The 19,381-nt window shown below is 39.9% G+C and overlaps 1 protein-coding gene across 1 annotated transcript; it reads right to left on the bottom strand.

The window, feature by feature from the left end:
• Nucleotides 1–19,381, bottom strand: ttc29 (tetratricopeptide repeat domain 29). The gene is given in 12 exon segments (XM_052146444.1): nucleotides 1–388; nucleotides 861–1,080; nucleotides 1,687–1,810; nucleotides 4,357–4,448; nucleotides 4,544–4,629; nucleotides 10,839–10,973; nucleotides 10,976–11,050; nucleotides 15,938–16,123; nucleotides 18,655–18,830; nucleotides 18,973–19,044; nucleotides 19,118–19,207; nucleotides 19,350–19,381. Coding segments are annotated over 11 exon segments (1,269 nt in total). The 5' UTR covers nucleotide 19,207; nucleotides 19,350–19,381; the 3' UTR covers nucleotides 1–374.

The raw sequence follows: 19,381 nt of genomic DNA, 5'->3' as shown, positions 1-19,381 counted from the left end.
CCCCTGAAAATATACATTCTTTATGTTTTAGAAAAGGGGTACCTTGCAAAGGGATCTTAATATTTGGTGCTCTTTGCATTAAAATAGTGGAAACCCCTGCATTAGGTTACACCAACAAAAGTATTTCTTAAGGTCAATATCATCTGCCTAATTTCTTCTTTTATGTTCCACAGAAGACAGAAGTCATATGGGTTTGGACCAACCTGTAAGGGTGAGTAAATGATGACAAAACATTCATTTTTGGTTAACTAAACCTTTATGAGGGAGATTTAAAAGAGATTAAATACAGTAAGGTTAACTTTTGAGAATAAGACTTCAGTTCAGCCTTCAAGTAAACTTTTCCGCTCACTCTCCACTGTCCGCCATTCATCTCTTCATTTCTTGCTCTCTGTTAAGAAAAGGAGAGTGCGATTTTGTGCTTTATCTGACATATGATAGCAATTGACAGCAACATTTGGATTCCGGAAGTTAAAATTCAATTTATTTTCTACATTTAATAATTTTTATTAACGCTTCCACATACATCTTTCAAAATCTACTACTGTATAAGCTCAGAAGTTAAGTGACGATAATGCAGAGAGTATTGTATCTTTGTCTTTTCCCCAATTTTCAAATACTTTAGCTTTAAATCAAAGTTGATATTGATAATTGATTTTGGTGCTGGTTGGTTTGGTTCATGTCTTAGAACTTTTTCTTAAAGGATTATTGGAAATCCCAAAGGAGAAATTTTAAAAATACTTCCAGAAACCAAGGCAGCTAAAAAAGGATGGTCACTGCTACTACTGTTATCATTTACAATCCTTGTTACCAAAAAAGTTTATTGAGAATGAGCTGAATTCATTAGTTGCCCACCCACATACCTGGAGTGAAGGTGTCCTCTCTTTTCTCCTTCCAGCTGATGATTCTCTGGATGTTCTGGCATCCAGAGGTCTCTATGTGTTTGTGATATGCCTGCAGCATGCTGAGTGCTCGAGCACTGCCCACACACACCTGAGCCTTCTGCAGCCTTGGCACCGATGCCAGATTACATGCAACCTCATATGCACGCTCAAAATATACATGAGCCTCATCATACTGCCTCTATACACATAAATATACACGTTATTGAAATACTGAAGGATCCTTAGTCAAACTCTCAGAATGTGCACAAAGATATTGTATATCTATAATGTGCAGTAGAAACAAATTACATTGTGGTTCCAAAATCTAGTGAGCTACTCCTCACATCTAAGACAGCATCCGAACTGAAATGGAACATCATAAGGGCCCGATTTGGGCAGTTAGTGAAGTGAAGTGCACAGGAGACTTGACTCACAACTGATTCCAAGGGAGTTTGTTGTTAGGATATTGCTACGCTAACAATGCGATACTTTAAAAAGCATACTGTAAAATGTATAGCGCACACACATATTTGTTTAAATAGATGCTACCTTTGAGTTTGGCCACAATATGGTATCTTAGAAGGCACAATAATGTTGCTGCAAGCTTTTGGAAGAGCTTTCACATCAGGGGAGCATCTCTGATTTTTTACAGAAATCTCAAGTACACTGCTCACTAGATTTTGGAACAGAGCTTATGACTTCTTATCTCCTCACAATTCAATAAGATATTGTTATATAGATATCAAACTCTGTATGTCTGCTGACAAACCACCTTCTCTCTTTCCCCCCTCTTTCTCTCTCTTACTCTCGAGTTGAGGATGGTTCCTAGGCACATGTAGGCTCTCTCGAGATTTCTGTCCTGTTTGTTGCTTAGAGAAATCTCAGCAAACTTCTCCAAATATTCAATTGCTTCTGTGATTTTGCCTTCACTGTAATGCACACAAACACATATGAAAAAAAGATGGCTGCTGAAATTAGTCTCAGTCCATGAACAGATCTAAACTTGGAGCTGCAAACAGCAATTATAACCAGTTTAGTCCATCAGTTTTTCATAAAGACTAAAAAACAATAACTACTGGACTTTTAAAACGAAGTAGTTACAAGCATTTTCATGTTTGTAAATGTTATGGCGCATAACGACATCAAACTGTTCATACTTCCTCAAGTGCATGACTTTCACTGATGAGCCAAAACATTGTGACCACTCACAGGTGAAGCGAATAACATTGATCATCTCCAAAAAGGCCACTTGTCCTCTGAGTAGATTAGATGGTAGGCGAAGAATCAGTTCTTGTAGTCAACGTGTTGAATGCAGGAGAAATGGGCAGGAGTAAAGACCTGAGCAACTTTGACAAGGGCCAAATGTGAATGATGGTTACAGGAGGAATGTGTCACAACACAGAGTGCATTGTATCCCGCAACATATAAGGGGCTGAGTAGCCGCAGGCCAGTAAGAGTGCCTATGATGACCCCTGTCTACCGTCAAAAGTGCCTACACGAGTGTAGGATCTGGACCTTGGAGCAGTGTAAGAAGGTTGTGTGGTCCAATGAGTCCCGTTTTCTTCTACATCATGTGGATGGCCATGTACGTTTGTGCTGTTTACCTGGGGAAGTGATGACACCAGGATGCACTGTGAAGATGACAAGCCGGAGGAGAGAGTGTGATGCATCCTCCATATGAACCCTATGTCTGGCTATTCATATGGACTATGGTATCCCTGATGGCAGTGGCCTCATTCAGCTGGACAATGTGCCCTGCCACACTGCTCACATTGTTCGGGAATGGTTTGAGGAACATGATGAAGAGTTCAAGGTTTGGCTCGAAGGGAGCTCCCCGAAGGACCACGGAGAGGTCCCACGAGGGAATGAGGCGCGGCCTGGAGGGGTTTAACCTCCTCGCACCTCTCAGGAACCTGATGATCAAATAGTGCTTCCCTAATACTTACTGTCCACTGCATCATGATGCGCCGATATAGCGGCTACATACACTTTCAAGGTGGAGGGGACAGCCATCCCTTCAACTTTTCCTGCAGAAAGGAAAGCACTGACCCTACTGTGCATCTCTGGGGGTCTTCACCTCGGAAAGAACACCACTGAGCGAACAGATGCCACTTCAGGCCATAAGGGCGCCTTGTTGAGAGAGTACCAAAGTGGGCAGTGGGAGGATTTTGGGGAAGCGAACAGGTCTACCTGTGCTTGCCGAATCGACTCCAGATCAGCTGGACCACCTGAGGGTGGATTCTCCACTCTCTCTTGAGCGTAACCTGTCACGACAGCACGTCCGCTGTGCTGTTGAGGTGGCACGGGATGTGGGTGGCTCGCAGAGACTTGAGCCACTGCGGACTCCGAAGGAGTTGTGGCATTCGACGAGAGTGTAGGTTGCATTGGTGGCTGATGTACGCAATCGTCGCTGTGTTGTCCGTCTGGATCAACACATGCTTGCCCCGGATCAATGGCAATAGCCTCCTCAGGGCAAGTAGTACTGCCAGCAACTCGAGGCAGTTGACATGCCAACACAGTTGCGGGCCGGTCCAAGAGCCCGTCCTACTGCCACCTACTGTCAGAGAGCGAATTTGCTTTTTTTTTCAGCCGGTCTGCCATTTTTGTTAGAGCAATTAAAAAATCTGACTACATTTTTACACAGCATACACGCAGTTTTATACATTTTAACTGGTTAATTCTACAAATCTAAACAATTCAGATAATAAGGTATCTAGAAGTATTCACAGTATTTTTAAGTGCCCACGATAAAAATACTGTGCATGTTCATAAACATAATTTACTATATATATATATATATATATATATATATATATATATATATATATATATATATATATATAGTATAACACATTACTGATATACAATTCATATAACAAAATCAATTTAAAGATATATATAAGTATGCATATAAGTTAACTTTTCAGAGCAAAAATTTATATTTATTTCTAAAATGAACCTCTATTTATATTAGTTCTGTGGCTTGACTCAACTTGACTTGAAACTCATCATCGACTTGCTTGAGGTGAGTCACTGATTTGACTTGCTTGATTTGTGTGCACTGCACTTGAGACAATACGTGACTTGATGGTTAAGACTTGAGACTTACTTGTGACTTGAACATGTGTGACTTGCTTATACCTCTGCAGTAGAGTAACAGTAAACAGTTTTAACAAGGCAAGGCAGACTCTCAGCACACCAGATCAGAAGGGAATATAAACATTGGATTATCGTTTATAATGCTTTGCTGGGGTAAAACAATCTGTGGTGCAATGATCAAACAAATACAATTTAATGAACAGCACACACTCCATATGAACAGCCCCTAACCAGACTGTTCTCGCATGTCGTTTTTCATTCATAACTAACCCGACCTGAACCCAAAGTTATAATTAAACAACTGACCCCAAACCCAGCCCGAAACCCCTTTGTTGGGCCTTGTCGGGAAGAAGATCTCAATAGCTTATCAATTTACCTCTTAAGGGATGTGGCAATAGCTTTATATGCCCTCCCCAGGCTGTCTGTATCTTCAAGTGTTGTGGAGATCTCCATATACACACTGAGAAACTGTCACACAAACCAACACAAACACTCTGTGTGAACTTTTCAAAGTACAGCTTATTGAAGAATGTAAAAATAGAGTTTGTGTGTTCAAAACTGACCTGTTTAGCAGTGGTTTGTTCTCCGATGCTCTGATAAACCAGGCCCAATCTATAAGCTGCCTCTCCTTCTGGCTCTCGATCTCCCGCTATAAGACAAAATTGACAAATTACAGGGAGCCAAAGAGAAGGTGACTTGGTGAGTAAACCAAAACTGACAGGGAAGTGTAATTCCTTGTTCACACTAACAGTAATTTTGTCACTGGAGGTCACAAAGTAGCTGTATGGCTGGCCATAGTGGGCCTTCCAACTGCTGGATGCCCCAACATTATTGGTGAGTTGGTGAAATGCCAAAGCTTTTGAAAATATGATCACAATTTAAATGTATTAGCAACAAAAATAAGAATCCAGCAGGGCAATTGCATCATATAAGGAACTAAATGAATTTGATTTTGTATTGTTCACAAGTTACACATTGACAAGCGCATAAACGACAAGTAAGTTCATTTAGGAAACTATACATGGCGCGGCTGATAGGTCGAACAGGGGCAACTCATCCTACACACCCAATCAGAAGCTTTTCCCTTTTGTCAAAATATATAAAGTTGCTACTCACCTCATGCAATACATGCAAGTGTGGCTACGAAAAGTGGCTACAGCAGCACAGTATGTGTAGCGTTATTGTCCTGCGCGGTCTCAAACAGGTTTCACATGCTGATTTCCTAGGTTCCAAGTCCAGAATCCTGGAGGATTTGTTTCCAGGACCACCAACTGAACTCAAGATCTGACTTTGCCGGAGACAACAAGTGCCCATCACTAAGCCAAGAAAACAACAGCAATCCTGCATAGGTACCATCTATCCTCCAGCTGTAACGTAAAACCTTGACGCATCTTCAAATAACTATCCAGTAGCTGCAGCAAAATGGCAATGAAACAATCCATAGATTATAGCACTCAAAAATTGCCACACGCAGCTTCTTCGGCTGGCCTCGTTGCTGCCCTGCTTTCCCATCGGATCCCCGCGACTTCACAAAGACTTCACTCGACATTCTGGCTTCAACATCCTGGCTGTCAGCAGTTTTGCAGCAGCAATACCTCACAGTCAGACAAGCAGGTAACGTCATCAAATTACCCTTCAGTCGTGAGTTTCCCTGTACTATTAATCCCCAGCTTTACAAATCCCAGTTGTACACCAGAATATTTCAATTTAAATTACACTCAGTCACAGCAGATGCACTGGCGGACAGTTTAAAAAATATATATATAAAAACATCATGTGATTTTAGATGTTTACAAGGATTGATTTCGATAGGTAAACTGAGATAGCAATGCGTGGCCAGTCACGTGCGCCACCATATTAGTTTACATTGCAATGCAGCATGGGATTCTGAGATCGTAAGCAGAAAGTCTAAACCTAACGACTAGCCTTCTACTTCCCAGATCCGGAAATGGTGAGAATCTGTGATGGACAGAATGGAAGGCTCAAGTGGACTAACAATTATGTATTGTACCTTTACGTATGGGGAATTAACGTAAATATTTTAATGTTTGTACAAAAATTAAGTATTGTGACATTGAAAAGATTAAGCAGCGATTCATATGACAACCGCTTTATTCCCCTGGCTGGCAACTGCAGCACGAATATTGATCTAGACGAAAATAAACAAAAATATCACACCAGGTTGATTTTACGCCTAAGCCCAGCTAGCGTAATCTCACCAGGTTAAAGTGCCATCTGGATTATAGACTGGCTCATAGTGGATTGTTTGATTCTGTCTTTAAGGAGTGTGACACCAGGCTCTAAAGTCTCATCTAGCCTTTGGAGTGCATAGGGATACATCTTTTTAAACCATCTTTACACCCAGGTGGCACAGAATCTGCATCTGAAGTAGCGTTTGGTCTTATTGACTTTAAATCTGATCAGAGCAGACATTAATGCATTTACACAGCAGTGCAAAGCTAACATTTTATGAGATCATATTTACATCATGAATATAGAATATGAATTATTAAGTTAACCTTGAAATATGATGCTGCATTTCTTTATACAGAACCAAAAGTTTACACCTTGACGCTGCGTTTTACACAGAGTTGATGACACGCAGAGCAGGCTTACTCGGCTGTGTAAAGGCACTTTAGGCAATTTTCAATGATTGTTTCCTAATTCACTGTTTCATGCTACGAATTAGTGCAAATCTGGGCTGGCTTAAATGATTAGAATGGTTTAAATTAATATGAATAATTTTATTAGCCTACTACCTCCCCCAATTGAAAGACGCTGTTGTTTTGGCAAGTTGGATTTTCAGAGTTAAGCGGTCTACAGTCTGGCAGCCGAAAGCTAAACGTTTAGCTCACTAAAGTAACTGTGTAATATGCGCATAGGCCTGGTGTTTTGATGATCACACAACAGCTCTAGGATTTGTTTTCCTCATGACTTTCCTGATTTTAAGGTCTGGAGTATCCACATGTAAACTCTTTCATTCAGCATTCTTTAGACCTCATACTAAGATTTCCTAATTACTATTCACATGCTGTCTTACTTTTAGCATTCATAAACGGACATGACATGGCATATCAACTGTCATAGCCCATAATAACACAAATTTTGTCCTCTCTCGCCATGTTCTGATACCTGTGATCCTGGTACTCCACCTTGCCTAGGATCCTCTCTTCCTTCCAGTGACAGGAACCAATGATGAGTTTGTGGTTCCTCCAGCTAAGCAACCATGTTTAACCAAAGACTTCATCCAGAAGCATATACCAGCACTCCTCCAGCAGCGGAGCAGCAACTACTGCAGCACCCAAGGTTCCCACGGCCACAAAGAAATGGGACTCTGGTCTTCAGCAGCTTACAAACATTACATCATGCCCAGTTGCAAAGACATTCTGAATGCTTAAAGCTATGCTATAAGAGTCTGACTCAGTCACTATACAGTTACTCAGGTGCTTGCTTTGTTGGCCTGTCAGCACGCATTGTAGTCCATCGATTTTGCCCAGCCTATAGGTAGGGCCCATTGTGCTCTTTAGAAATATAATAGTCTTCAGTTGCACACATAGTCTGATTAGTCAGTTTTTAATCACCCTTACACATAGTCATGCAGGTCACTAGATAAACCCATCGAGAACACATAACCAACACATTCAGGGATCCACTGCTAGCTACATGTGACTTGGATGTGTTGGATAAGTGTAAAAAAGATTAGACTGTGAATTGCACATAATTATTGCTCAATGGGACAGTTTTAACGGTTCATGGGATGGATAGCCTGAGGTAAAAAATGGTTCCTGTGCCTGATGGTTCTGGTGCTCAGAGCTCTGAAGCGTCGGCCAGAAGGCAACAGTTCAAAAAGGTAGTGGGGAGGGTGAGTGGGGTCTAGAGTGATTTTTCCAGCCTTTTTCCTCAATCTGGAAGTGTATAGTTCTTGAAGGGAGGGCAGGGGGGCAACCAATAATCCTCTCAGCAGTCAGAACTGTCCATTGTGGCCTTCTGATATCCGATTTCATAGCGGAACCAAACCAGACAGTTATTGAAGTGCAGAGGATATACTCAATGACTGCTGAGTAGAACTGTATCAGCAGCGCCTGTGGCAGGTTGAACTTCCACAGCTGGTGAAGGAAGTGCAACCTCTGCTGGGCCTGAGTCAATGCGGGTCTCCCACTTCAGGTCCTGTGAGATGGTAGAGCCCAGAAACCTGAATGACTCCACTGCTGCCACTGTGCTGTTTAGAATGGTGAGGGGGGTCAGTGTTGGGGTGTTCCTCCTAAAGTCCACAATCATCTCCACCATTTTGAGCGTGTTCAGCTCCAGGTTGTTTTGATTGCACAAGACAGCCAGCTGTTTAACCTCCCTTCTGTATGCAGACTCATCATCATCTCGGATGAGGCCGATGACAGTGGTGTCATCTGCAAACTTCATGAGCTTGACAGAGGGGTCCTTGGCAATACAGTCATTGGTGTAGAGGATGAAGAGTAGTGGGGAGAGCACACATCCCTGGGGGGCACCAGTGCTAATTGTATCGATGCTGAAAGTGAATTTGTCCTGTCTCACAAGCTGCTATCTGTCCGTCAGAAAGCTGGTAATCCACTGACAGATAGACGTGGGAACAGAAAGTTGGTGTAATTTAGTCTGGAGTATAGCTGGAATGATAATGTTGAAAGCCAAACTGAAGTCCACATAAAGGATCCTTACATATGTCCCTGGTCTGTCCAGAAGTTGCAGGATATGATGCAATCCCATGTTGACTGCATCCTCCACAGACCTGTTTGCTCAATAAGCAAATTGAAGGGGATCTAAAAAGAGTTCAGTGACGTCCTTTAGGTGGGCCAACACCAGTGTCTCAATTGATTTCATGAGACGTCAGGGGGACAGGTCTGTAAATTAAGTCAGGAATGATGATTGAGCAGCATGGGACATCACACTGTTCCAGTGATCTATTGAAGATGAGGGCCAGCTGGTTAGCACAGGATCTAAGGCATGCAGGTGAAACACAATCTAGGCCCTGTGCATTCCTTGTCTTTTGTTTTTGGAAGACATGGCACACTTCCTCTTCACAAATCTTAAGTGCAGGTTGAGTAACAGGAGGGGGGAGGAGGGGGGTTGCAGGAGATGTTGGTGTTTGTGTGAATTGAAGGCCAGAGTGGGTGTGGGGTGTGAGATTGGGCCTTTCAAATCTACAGTAAAACACATTCAGGTCGTCAGCCAGTTGTTGGTCCACCACAGTGTTGGGTGCATAAGTTCTGTAATTCGTAAGTTGTTTCATGCCACTCCACACTGATCCAGGTTCCCTAGCTGAAAACTTGTTATTTACCTTCTCAGAGTATAATTTTTTAGCCACTCTGGATTCCTTATTCAGTGTGTTTCTGTCCTGATTCTACAAGACTTCATCGCCACCTCTGTAAACATCCTCTTTTGCCTGATGAAGCTGTAAAACATGGTTTGTCATTGTTGAACGTTAAATAAGTCCAAGTAGGAATGCATATATCCTCACAGAAACTGATATATGATGTCACACTATCTGTGAGCTCGTCCAAGTCAGTGGCTGCAGCCTCAAAACACTCCAATCAGTGCAGTCAAATCAGGCTTGTAGTTCCAGCTGTGCTTCATTGGTCCATCACTTTACAGTCTTTACAGATTAGCAGGTTTAGCAGATTTTAGTTTCTGTCTGTAGGTTGGAAGACGATGAACCAGACAGTGATCAGAGTGTCCCAAAGCTGCTCTAGGGACAGAGTGATATGCATCCTTTATTGTTGTGTAGCAGTGATCCAGTATATTTCTGTCTATGGTTGGGCATGTAATGTGCTGTTTGTATTTGGGCAGTTCACATGTGAGAATAATAAAAACTGAATCCAGGTATTTTTGTTCTATGTCTGTGATTTGATCAGCCAGCTGTTGCAGCACGGCATTCACACAGTCTGGCACAATATAAACAATCACCAGAATAAACTAAGAAAACTCCTACGGAAAGTTGAAAGGCTTACAGTAAATAAAGAGTGCTTCCAAATTAGTAAAGCACATCTTCTTTAACGTTGTTACATCTGTACACCAACTTTCATTATGTAAAAGCATGTTCCACCGCCTCTCGTTTTCCCTGTTAACTCCACAACGCGATCTGCTCTGAACAGCTGAAAGCACAGCAGATGTAATGCGATGTCCGGAATAGCTTCACTCAGCCAACAAGGCATTAGAGTTGGAAAAGTCCTTGTTTGTATGGGTGAGGAGATGTAGTTCGACCATTCACTAGATGAATGCTCGGCAGCGCTGTTCAAAAGCCGAACCGACGGAGCCTTACCAGCATGCCTGCTCATCTCTCTCGCCTGCATCTCTTGAACAGCAAAGCTGTGCCTCCAACTCAAATATCCAGCAAAGCACGCGAATGTTCAAAAACCGAGGAACGATTGTCTGGTATATGCTGCCGAATGTTCAGCAGTTCGTCCCTGGTAAAACTGATTGGAAAAAGATCACTAAACACAGGAAAGAAAAATAAATAAATAGGAGTGCTCCACACCCGAGACTGCCATCCGCAGCGCCATCACGATGAACTGTTTTCGTTAACAGTATGTTTTAATTCTGCATCTTTTATAATGCGTCTTTTCGACTCATCTTCATTATCGTCTACAAAAAAAAATGTGTTGTCAAAATTAACACTGCTCACAATATTAATATTAACTTCTCCATCTTGTCTACAATAGAGTACAGGTGACAGGTCACATATGTTCTAATGTCTAACTTTCCTGGACACAGCTACATTGGAAAAGTTGCATATGTCCCCTAAGATCCCCAACTGTCATTGAAAATAATTTTGAAAAACTTTGGTCACTGTGTCACTGAATAGCTGTCAGTGTGTGTGGGTGTGCATACATTCTTTTGCCATCTCGTAGGCCTTGGTGAACATCTTAATAGCTTTTATATAGTCTTGGTCCTGAAGCAGTCGGTCTGCAAGCAGTGTGTATACTCTCCAAAGCTCTTTGCATGAGCGAGAGTAATGTGTGCGGCGCTGGTGTCCTGCCATGCACGGCCCATGCTCATGTGATAAAATACCTCACAATGCTTGTGTGCTTGCTCGAGCTGACCTGCAACACACACACACACAATCAATAATTGTCAGTCCCTTTTAAGGGTAAAGTGTCATTTCTGCGCCATTAGTGTCACAAAACGGAATAGCAAAAATGACTGTTTTCCAAACCGGGTTTTCCTGTCTTTGTGGACAAACAATTAGCCTTAATTAAATTCCTTATTTTCCTCAAATTCTACAAACAATGCCTCATAATGACAATGTGAAAGAAGTTTGTTTGCAAATTTATTAAAAATAAAAAACATAAAAACATTTTTTTTTTTTTAAATCACATGTACATAAGCATTAACAGCCTTTGCTCAATACTTTGTTGAAGCACCTTTGGCACCAATTACAGCCTCAATACTTTTTGAGTATGATACTACAAGCTTGGCACACCTATTTTTGGGCAGTTTCTCCCATTCTTCTTTGCAGGACCTCTCAAGCTCCATCAGGTTGAATAGGGAGCGTCGGTGCACAGACATTTTCAGATCTCTCCAGAGATGTTCAATCAGGTTCAAGTCTGGGCTCTGGCTGGGCCACTCAAGGACATTCACAGAGTTGTCCCGTAGCCACTCCTTTGTTATCTTGGCTGTGTGCTTAAGGTCGTTGTCCTGTTGGAAGATTAACCTTTACCCCAGTCTGAGGTCCAGAGCACTCTGGAGCAGGTTTTCATCAAGGATGTCTCTGTACATTGCTGCATGCATCTTTCCCTTGATCCTGACTAGTCTCCCAGTTCCTGCCACTGAAAAACATCCCCACAGCATGATGCTGCCACCACCATGCTTCACTGTAGGGATGGTATTGGCCAGGTGATGAGTGGTGCCTGGTTTTCTCCAGACATGACACTTGCCATTCAGGCCAAATAGTTCAATCTTTGTTTCATCAGACCAGATCATTTTGTTTCTCATGTTCTGAGAGTCATTCAGGTGCCTTGTGGCAAACTCTAGGTGGGCTGTCATGTGCCTTTTTCTGAGGAGTGGCTTCCGTCTGGCCACTCTACCATACAGGTTTTATTGGTGGAGTGCGGCAGAGATTGTTGTTCTTCTGGAAGTTTCTCCTCTCTCCACAGAGAAACGCTGGAGCTCTGTCAGAGTGAACATCAGGTTCTTGGTCACCTCCCTGACTAAGGCCCTTCTCCCCCGATCGCTCAGTTTAAGAGTCCTGGTGGTTCCAAACTTGGCCACTGTGCTCGTAGGGACCTTCAATGCTGCAGAAATCTTGTCTCGGAGGTCTACAGACAATTCCTTGGACTTTATGGCTTGGTTTGTGCTCTGACATGCACTGTTAACTGTGGGACCTTATATAGACAGGTGTGTGCCTTTCCAAATCATGTCCAATCAACTGAATTTACCACAGGTGGACTCCAATCAAGTTGTAGAAACATCTCAAGGATGATCAGTGGAAACAGGATGCACCTGGGCTCAATTTTGAGTGTCATGGCAAAGGCTGTGAATACTTATGTACATGTGATGTTTTGTTTGTTTTTTATTTTTAGTTAATTTGCAAAGATTTCAAACAAACTTCTTGCATGTTGGCATTATGTGGTATATATAAGTATTTTGAGGAAAATAATGAATTTAATCAATTTTGGAATAAGGCTGTAACATAACAAAATGTGGAAAAAGTGAAGCGCTGTGAATACTTTCCAGATGCACTGAATATATATATATATATATATATATTCTTTAAGCAAAATTTCATTTTATATGAGTTTAGGGTAAAACATGACCTAGATATGTTTACAAACATTTTCAAACCCCCAGAAATCAGCAATTGCACAGGGCTAAATCAAATAGTTTGCTTCTTAGATGTTTCCGTTCTGGTGGGTTTCTGAGCACATTTCTTCATCATAGATAAAGAAACTGAATTGATGACAGCCTATGACAAACTAGGAGAATACTGTCAATAATATCAATATTGGGAAACCACATTCTACATTAAAGGTGCTGTAAGTCATTTTTCCATGGAAAATTATGCAGAAAATGTTCCAACTTCCTTAAAGATATGAATGAAATAAGTGTCCTGAGATATCTCACTGGTCTCTGTGACAGCTGTAGACTTTGTTAACAGCAAACAAAAATGTGTCTATCATTGATGCTTTTCACCTGTCAATCATTTTGCTCGTTCTCAGTGTTGTATTTTAAGTGGATTATTGAGGCTATGATTCATAATATTTGTCAGCTGAGGGCGCTATTGTGCCACTGTTGAATTTGACAGCCACGGGAACAAACAATGCTGCTCTTTTGCTTAGTTTTGGTCTCAAGATGATCTTGGGAGCAGTTTGGTTCGTTTGAGCAAAAACTTTTGCAAAAGGCATATAAATCATAACAAACAGTTAAGTTTCTCAGTTTCTGCTTCTCAGTAAAAAATCTTATCTAACAATAATTCAGACTTTGAAACAACTGAGAAATGTATGCTTTACCTATAATAATGTTTTCCTTGTACCTGGATTAGCTGTGCATGTATGTGTAGTAATTATACATAGCTGTTAAAAAAGTCTTCATTCACATTGAAGGGGTGGATTTACCCGTCTCTTCGGACTATTGATGAGCTGAATACATTTACAAGCAATTGTTCAATAATTAAAAGAATATTTGTGTATTTGACCTCTGAGGTGTGACTGAGGGACTGACCCATGTCAGGAATGTTGTTAACAATGCTTTCTCATTTAGCCCGGCTCCCAGAGAACAGATAAACATTTGAGTTGTAACTATTTCATTGATCACTTTTTCAATTTAAGAGTTTTATTGTGTTTAAGCTTTTGGTCATTCATTACTGACACAAATACATTCTTAGCATTCATCACTAAAAGTCTATTTCTGTCACATATTCCCTGTTGTCTTTTGTTTTTGTGCTTTTATGTTGAAGTTCTTGTTTAGTTCCTGTTTTTGTAGTTCTTTGTAGTTTCATTTTATGATTGGTTTTCCTCTGATAGTTTCTCATTCCCTGATTGTTTCCCCAGGTGTTCCGTGTTTTCCCTTGTGTATTTAAGCCCTTGTTTCCCCAGTTAATTTGTCAGTTCTTGCATGTTTTGTTGTGCTTGGTTTCCTGTGTTTTTCTTTATTCTGAGTTTTCTTGTTTATTTTAATAAAGCTGCACTTAGATCCTCATTCTTTGCCTGCCTTGTCACAATTTCTGCCTTTGCGTTGTTGTGTTTGGACATATTATTCTATCATTATGATTGTTCCAACCTTGAGAAATGTTGTGTTCTGTCTAATGATGTCATTGCAGGGGTCATTTGTAGTTTTGAGAATCATGTGACTAAGTCAGAGGAACTGGACACCAGTTAATCTAAAGAGAAGACTCACCTCTGACCCATTTCTGCTAACCAACTTGACTTAGTGTCTTAAAAATCTCTGAATTCATGTAGTTAAACAAAACACTATGTTTGTATGATTTCAAGAATAATCTGTACTGTTCACCTATCAGATCTCTATACTCATAAGAGATGATGTCAATTAATTTGCATATGCCTATAATTACTGTTGTTTCTGTAATTAAGTTAGTTTGAGGTTAGATCCTCAACTCCATTTCAGTTTCTGTCTTTTGCCTTGAAAATGTGGAGAACTTTGTCTTCAGTCAACTCTCCCTCTGTTGACTGAACTTCAACTCTGACTCCAGGGGCCGGTTGTATAAAAATAGCCATTAACTTAAGACTGCATCTAACAATTAAATTGACTAGCTTAAGACGCCATAGAAAGCCTGTTGCATAAAACAAGCTCACAGTTGTCTTTAGTAAGACAGTCTAATTTGCATTGCATTGTGGGAAAAATAAGACACTGAACAGCTTAAATGGCCAATAGTGGATGCTCAATACATTTTTTATTCGCTGAGAATATTTGCTTATTAGAGGACTACAGTGCTTCAAAATGTATTTTAATGATACACATTTAGTGATTTAACCCAAATAATTAAAAACACAACATTTTGTTACCATTTTTGAAGTCAAAGTCTTCAACCAAGTCTCAACTCATGCCCCTTTCAGCCCCCACTGGCTCAGCTGACAGTTATTTTCAATGGCAAAATGGAATGTAAACAAAAGTTAGCCTGAGGTGTGCTGTCTTACATTTTGGTCTTTAATTAGACTGATCTAAGTTTTTATGCAACTGACTGAAAAAATTAAGACCAACATATTAGACGACTATCTAGTAAGACTAGTCTAAAACAGTTTTATGCAACCGGCCCCAGGTCATCATTGTTATAATGGTCTCTCTCATGGTTATAACTGTACTTTCCTACAACAGAATGTGACATCCACAAAGAGTAATTAGGCAAAGAAATGTGTGATGCAGCCTTCAGGATCATAGCACGTTTTCCCCCACAACTGAAGTGGTGTAGTTCCACAGATTCAACCCTTTGGCCTTTAGTTTAATTAAAATTATCTGAACAAAATTAATCCATTATAACCGGTTACCAGCATTTGAAAATAAAGTTTTCACTCTGGAACAATTGAAAATCCCTTTGTTCCGGTTTTCAGTTAAGTTCTTCTAAAATTTTCATTCCTTTTTGGTTTTCGTTCCTTGAACCGTTTTTAGTCCCCGTTTTGGAGGACGTGGTTTTGGAATGAGGGGGCATGGCTAACCTAACGGCTCAGTAATGTGAAAGTAATGTTTTTTTTTTTTTTTTTTATTGCATGGAGAAAACGCCTCTATTACCAGTCAGATATCACTGAAATAGGTGCCATAAAATATCACTCCTCTTTCTGGAACAGACCTAGGCATGGTATACAGTGAGGAAAAGATGTCTGCTAGCCACAGTCAGATTGCTTGTTAGGCCAATCAGAAGACTTTCTGCCTGAATGTTCCAGAATGGTTAAAATAACTTATGGCACCTTTAAACATCTGTTTTATAGTGTTAGACATGACAATATGTGATATATTAAAGGACTGTGCATGTGTGTTACCCTTCTCTAAATAAACCTGGCCCATGTGTAAGTTGGCCTCAGCCTCTCTTTTGCCAGAGTCCATTTTGAATTTGCGAGCTGAATGCAGGGCCAGCTGAAAGAAATGATGCTTCAACCAGACATCCTGTGGCTCAGTGAAGAACGTGGCCAAAGACAGGTGATGCTCGTACACCTCCCCATACTGTCCTACAGCAGGAGAGAGAGGGATTCAGAAGAACAGAGCGGGTGACTGATAAAACTAAACAGAGTAATGTGTATATAATTTACTATATTTAATCTATATTTATTATACCCTCTTAATCCCAACACATCTAGACTTATGAATGAATGGGCGTATGCCTCAACATTGACTGTGTTTACTGCTTAACCCAAGTATTTCCCATATTTCTTGCAAAGCATCACAGGATGTTGGAAAAAGGTGAAATGATGGCTTTCTCTTCTGGGAAAATATACAAAAAATATTGATATCACACAGCACTTATGGGCAGGGGTGACATGCACATTTATTTACATTTTTTTGGCGGGCCACCTGAGGGTCAGATTAAGACCCAATTTCCCTGCAGCTGCTGTAGGTAGACTTCAACTTTTCCTGTCTTACCCTGAAGCATTTAATGTAGCGGCATTTTTATAACCCAGAACTGTCAAAATAAAGTGACTGGCTTGTACTTTTAGAGTCTAGCTAAAACTCAAGTGAAATATGTGCAAAAACTGAGTATAAACATTGAAGTCTCATTACTGGATACTTTAAGTATGACTCTGAGTAAAAAAAAAAAAACATTCTCAATGAACATTTTCACAAGAAAATGTTTACCTGAAGTGACTTATTCAAATGGGTTGTTCTGTTCATACTGAGCATCTATGCAAGAGAGGAGATGAAAGTTCGTCGTAGCTTAGATGCTCTTAATTATTTCCTCAGCGGCAAGGTCGGAAATACTTGATCACTCCTACTACAATCAATGAAGCTGTTAAAGCTGTAAGCGTGTGACTTGTATACAAGGTAGTGTTTCCTTTGTTATAAAAAAACATTCCTTGTGTGTCCAACACACTCTCATGGCGAAATCGTCAGGATTCATACGACTTTTCGCTTAATTGCTATGGGTCATGCATCCATTTAAGGCTGCTTTTTTCAGAGATCTAAACACTTTAATTTCCATTAGTTTCAGGCATACAGAGAGCATCCAGCCACCGAACAACAAGCTCCACATTTTAATAATGACATTCCATTATAATTATTTTAACGTTAATAACGTTAATCATGAGCGAAGCGCCTCACGCTGTTGTTTTGAATGAGTTTGACAACTAGCCGGAAATGTTCAAGGGACAAAGACGTCACTTCCTTAAACCGATGAATAGTCCTTGAAATAGTTTATTGAACCAAGTTAAAACTTTTTAAGCAATAGACATTCCCCATAGATATCCCTTTTATAATAACTTTGATTTACATAAACAATTATTATGCATTATCTAATGCTTAAAAGATAATTAAATCTGCAGTGCTACCCATATCAACCACTGAAATCTGCTCAAAAGAACCCTGAAGCATGTTTGTCTGTATGTGCATTTTGGGATATTGCATACAAACTGCTGGATAAAAAAAAACCTCACCAAGATGCAAATAAAATCACCATAATTAAAATGTATTAAAAATGTATAATGTATGCTCTTTTGAGGTGGTAAAATGTTTTATTCAATAAGATGAAATGTGCATAAACTATGATGGAAACACATTTACTTAAACTCCTACTGAATTTATTAGGAATACAAGATGCATATCAAAAAAGCCATTGGACTGAATTTGTTCATAACTGGACAAACCAGCGGACCAATCATCATATCTGAAAAGTTTATCTGGTCATCCTGAAATAATGGTGTCCTGAAAAAGCCTACATCAAATTTCTAGAGCAAATAAGTCAACTACAAACTTTTGACACTTTTGAAAAATATCTTCTAGATCCGCATGGTAAAGACATAAAAATGGAGGAACGCACACACATAGTGCTCCCAGATCTGTGTGACGTGCTGTCGCTCATAGACATGAGACAAGTTCTTTAGTGTTTTGTCTGTGTGCTCGTAACCGAGAGTATTTCATTAATAAAAGAGTCACGGTGGCTACAATTACCCCGGAAGAGACGATTTTGTTCTTTCGAATTACATAGGATGGAAGTGCAACTTTATCCGCACATTGTTTGCATGATATTATGAATCTTCACATAAATTACATTCGCAAATTGGATGCATGTAAGGTGCATTTTATCACTGTAGGTTCAGATGATCCCCTATCTGAGTCAAAAAAGCCCTCTGCAGTAAACTTGTCCCAGCTGCCATGCCATTTTTATTATTTTGTATTACTTTAAAAGTATCATTAATGTTAAATACAAATTCAAATATTTATAATCTAATACTAAAAATTATCTAATGAAAATAAATCAATATAAAAAAATATCTATTTATAATTATGTATCTTTACACACAATCAATTTTTTTGTAACACACAATCAATAAATAATTACTTATCAAATACAAAAACTACTCGATTGTTTGATTAAATAAATCTACTCAACTAAAGGTTATGATGATGGAAACAATTTATTTTATTAATTAAATTGTTAAATATGAATTCAATGCATCACAGTATAACTTCCACAACTTGCCCTTTGGGGCTTTTTGGACCATTTCTTACCCCAGAATCTGTGAGAGTTTAAATGTATTGTTATTACCGGCTCTCTCTGCAGACTCCGCACTGGTGAGATGAAGCTCCAGTGTCTTTAGTTTTTGCGGATGATCTTCCGCTGCGTCCCATTGTTGCAGCAGCGCAAACAGCTCAGCAAACGAGCGGTGGAAGCCCTCCCGCAGCATCCCCACGCAAACATTTTGCCGTAAAGGCTTCCTGAATCTCAAGACAAATCAAGTATGTTAATAATGGATCTGAAACATCCACAAACTTTAACAAAACAAACAAATTAGTAATTTAGAACTGACAAAAATAAATAAATAAATAAATAATAATAATAATAATACACAATGACAGTTCTTACTGCGCTATATCAAGCTCACTGCGGATTTGACTTTTCTCTCCAGCAGAAGAGATGGAGTTCGGCGGGATGGACCTAAACTTCATGAAAACAGCTTAATAAAAAACTTAAAAGGTACAGAAAACACAATTTAATCATGAAAGCTTACTTGTATGTTGTTATTTTGCTGTGTTCATGTGGATTGTTAATGTCTGGGAGGAGAGGAGTCCTCGAGACACTCGACACCGCTGAAGACATGCTGATTATTCAATAAGAAAACAAAAATCGAAGTTATTATTTCAATCTCGCTAGTGGAGTTAACATGTTTTTGTGTGTTGACAAATAATGTTACACAGACACGAGTAAGGTCGGTGTAGCCTACAGATAAATCCTGGTTTCACCTGGTTGTCAGATTTGTAAATTTGTGCAAAGT

The sequence above is a fragment of the Xyrauchen texanus genome, chromosome 17 (genome assembly GCF_025860055.1).
Source record: "Xyrauchen texanus isolate HMW12.3.18 chromosome 17, RBS_HiC_50CHRs, whole genome shotgun sequence".
NCBI classification, from domain to species: Eukaryota; Metazoa; Chordata; class Actinopteri; order Cypriniformes; family Catostomidae; genus Xyrauchen; species Xyrauchen texanus.
This window is presented reverse-complemented; position numbering and strand designations above follow the sequence as displayed.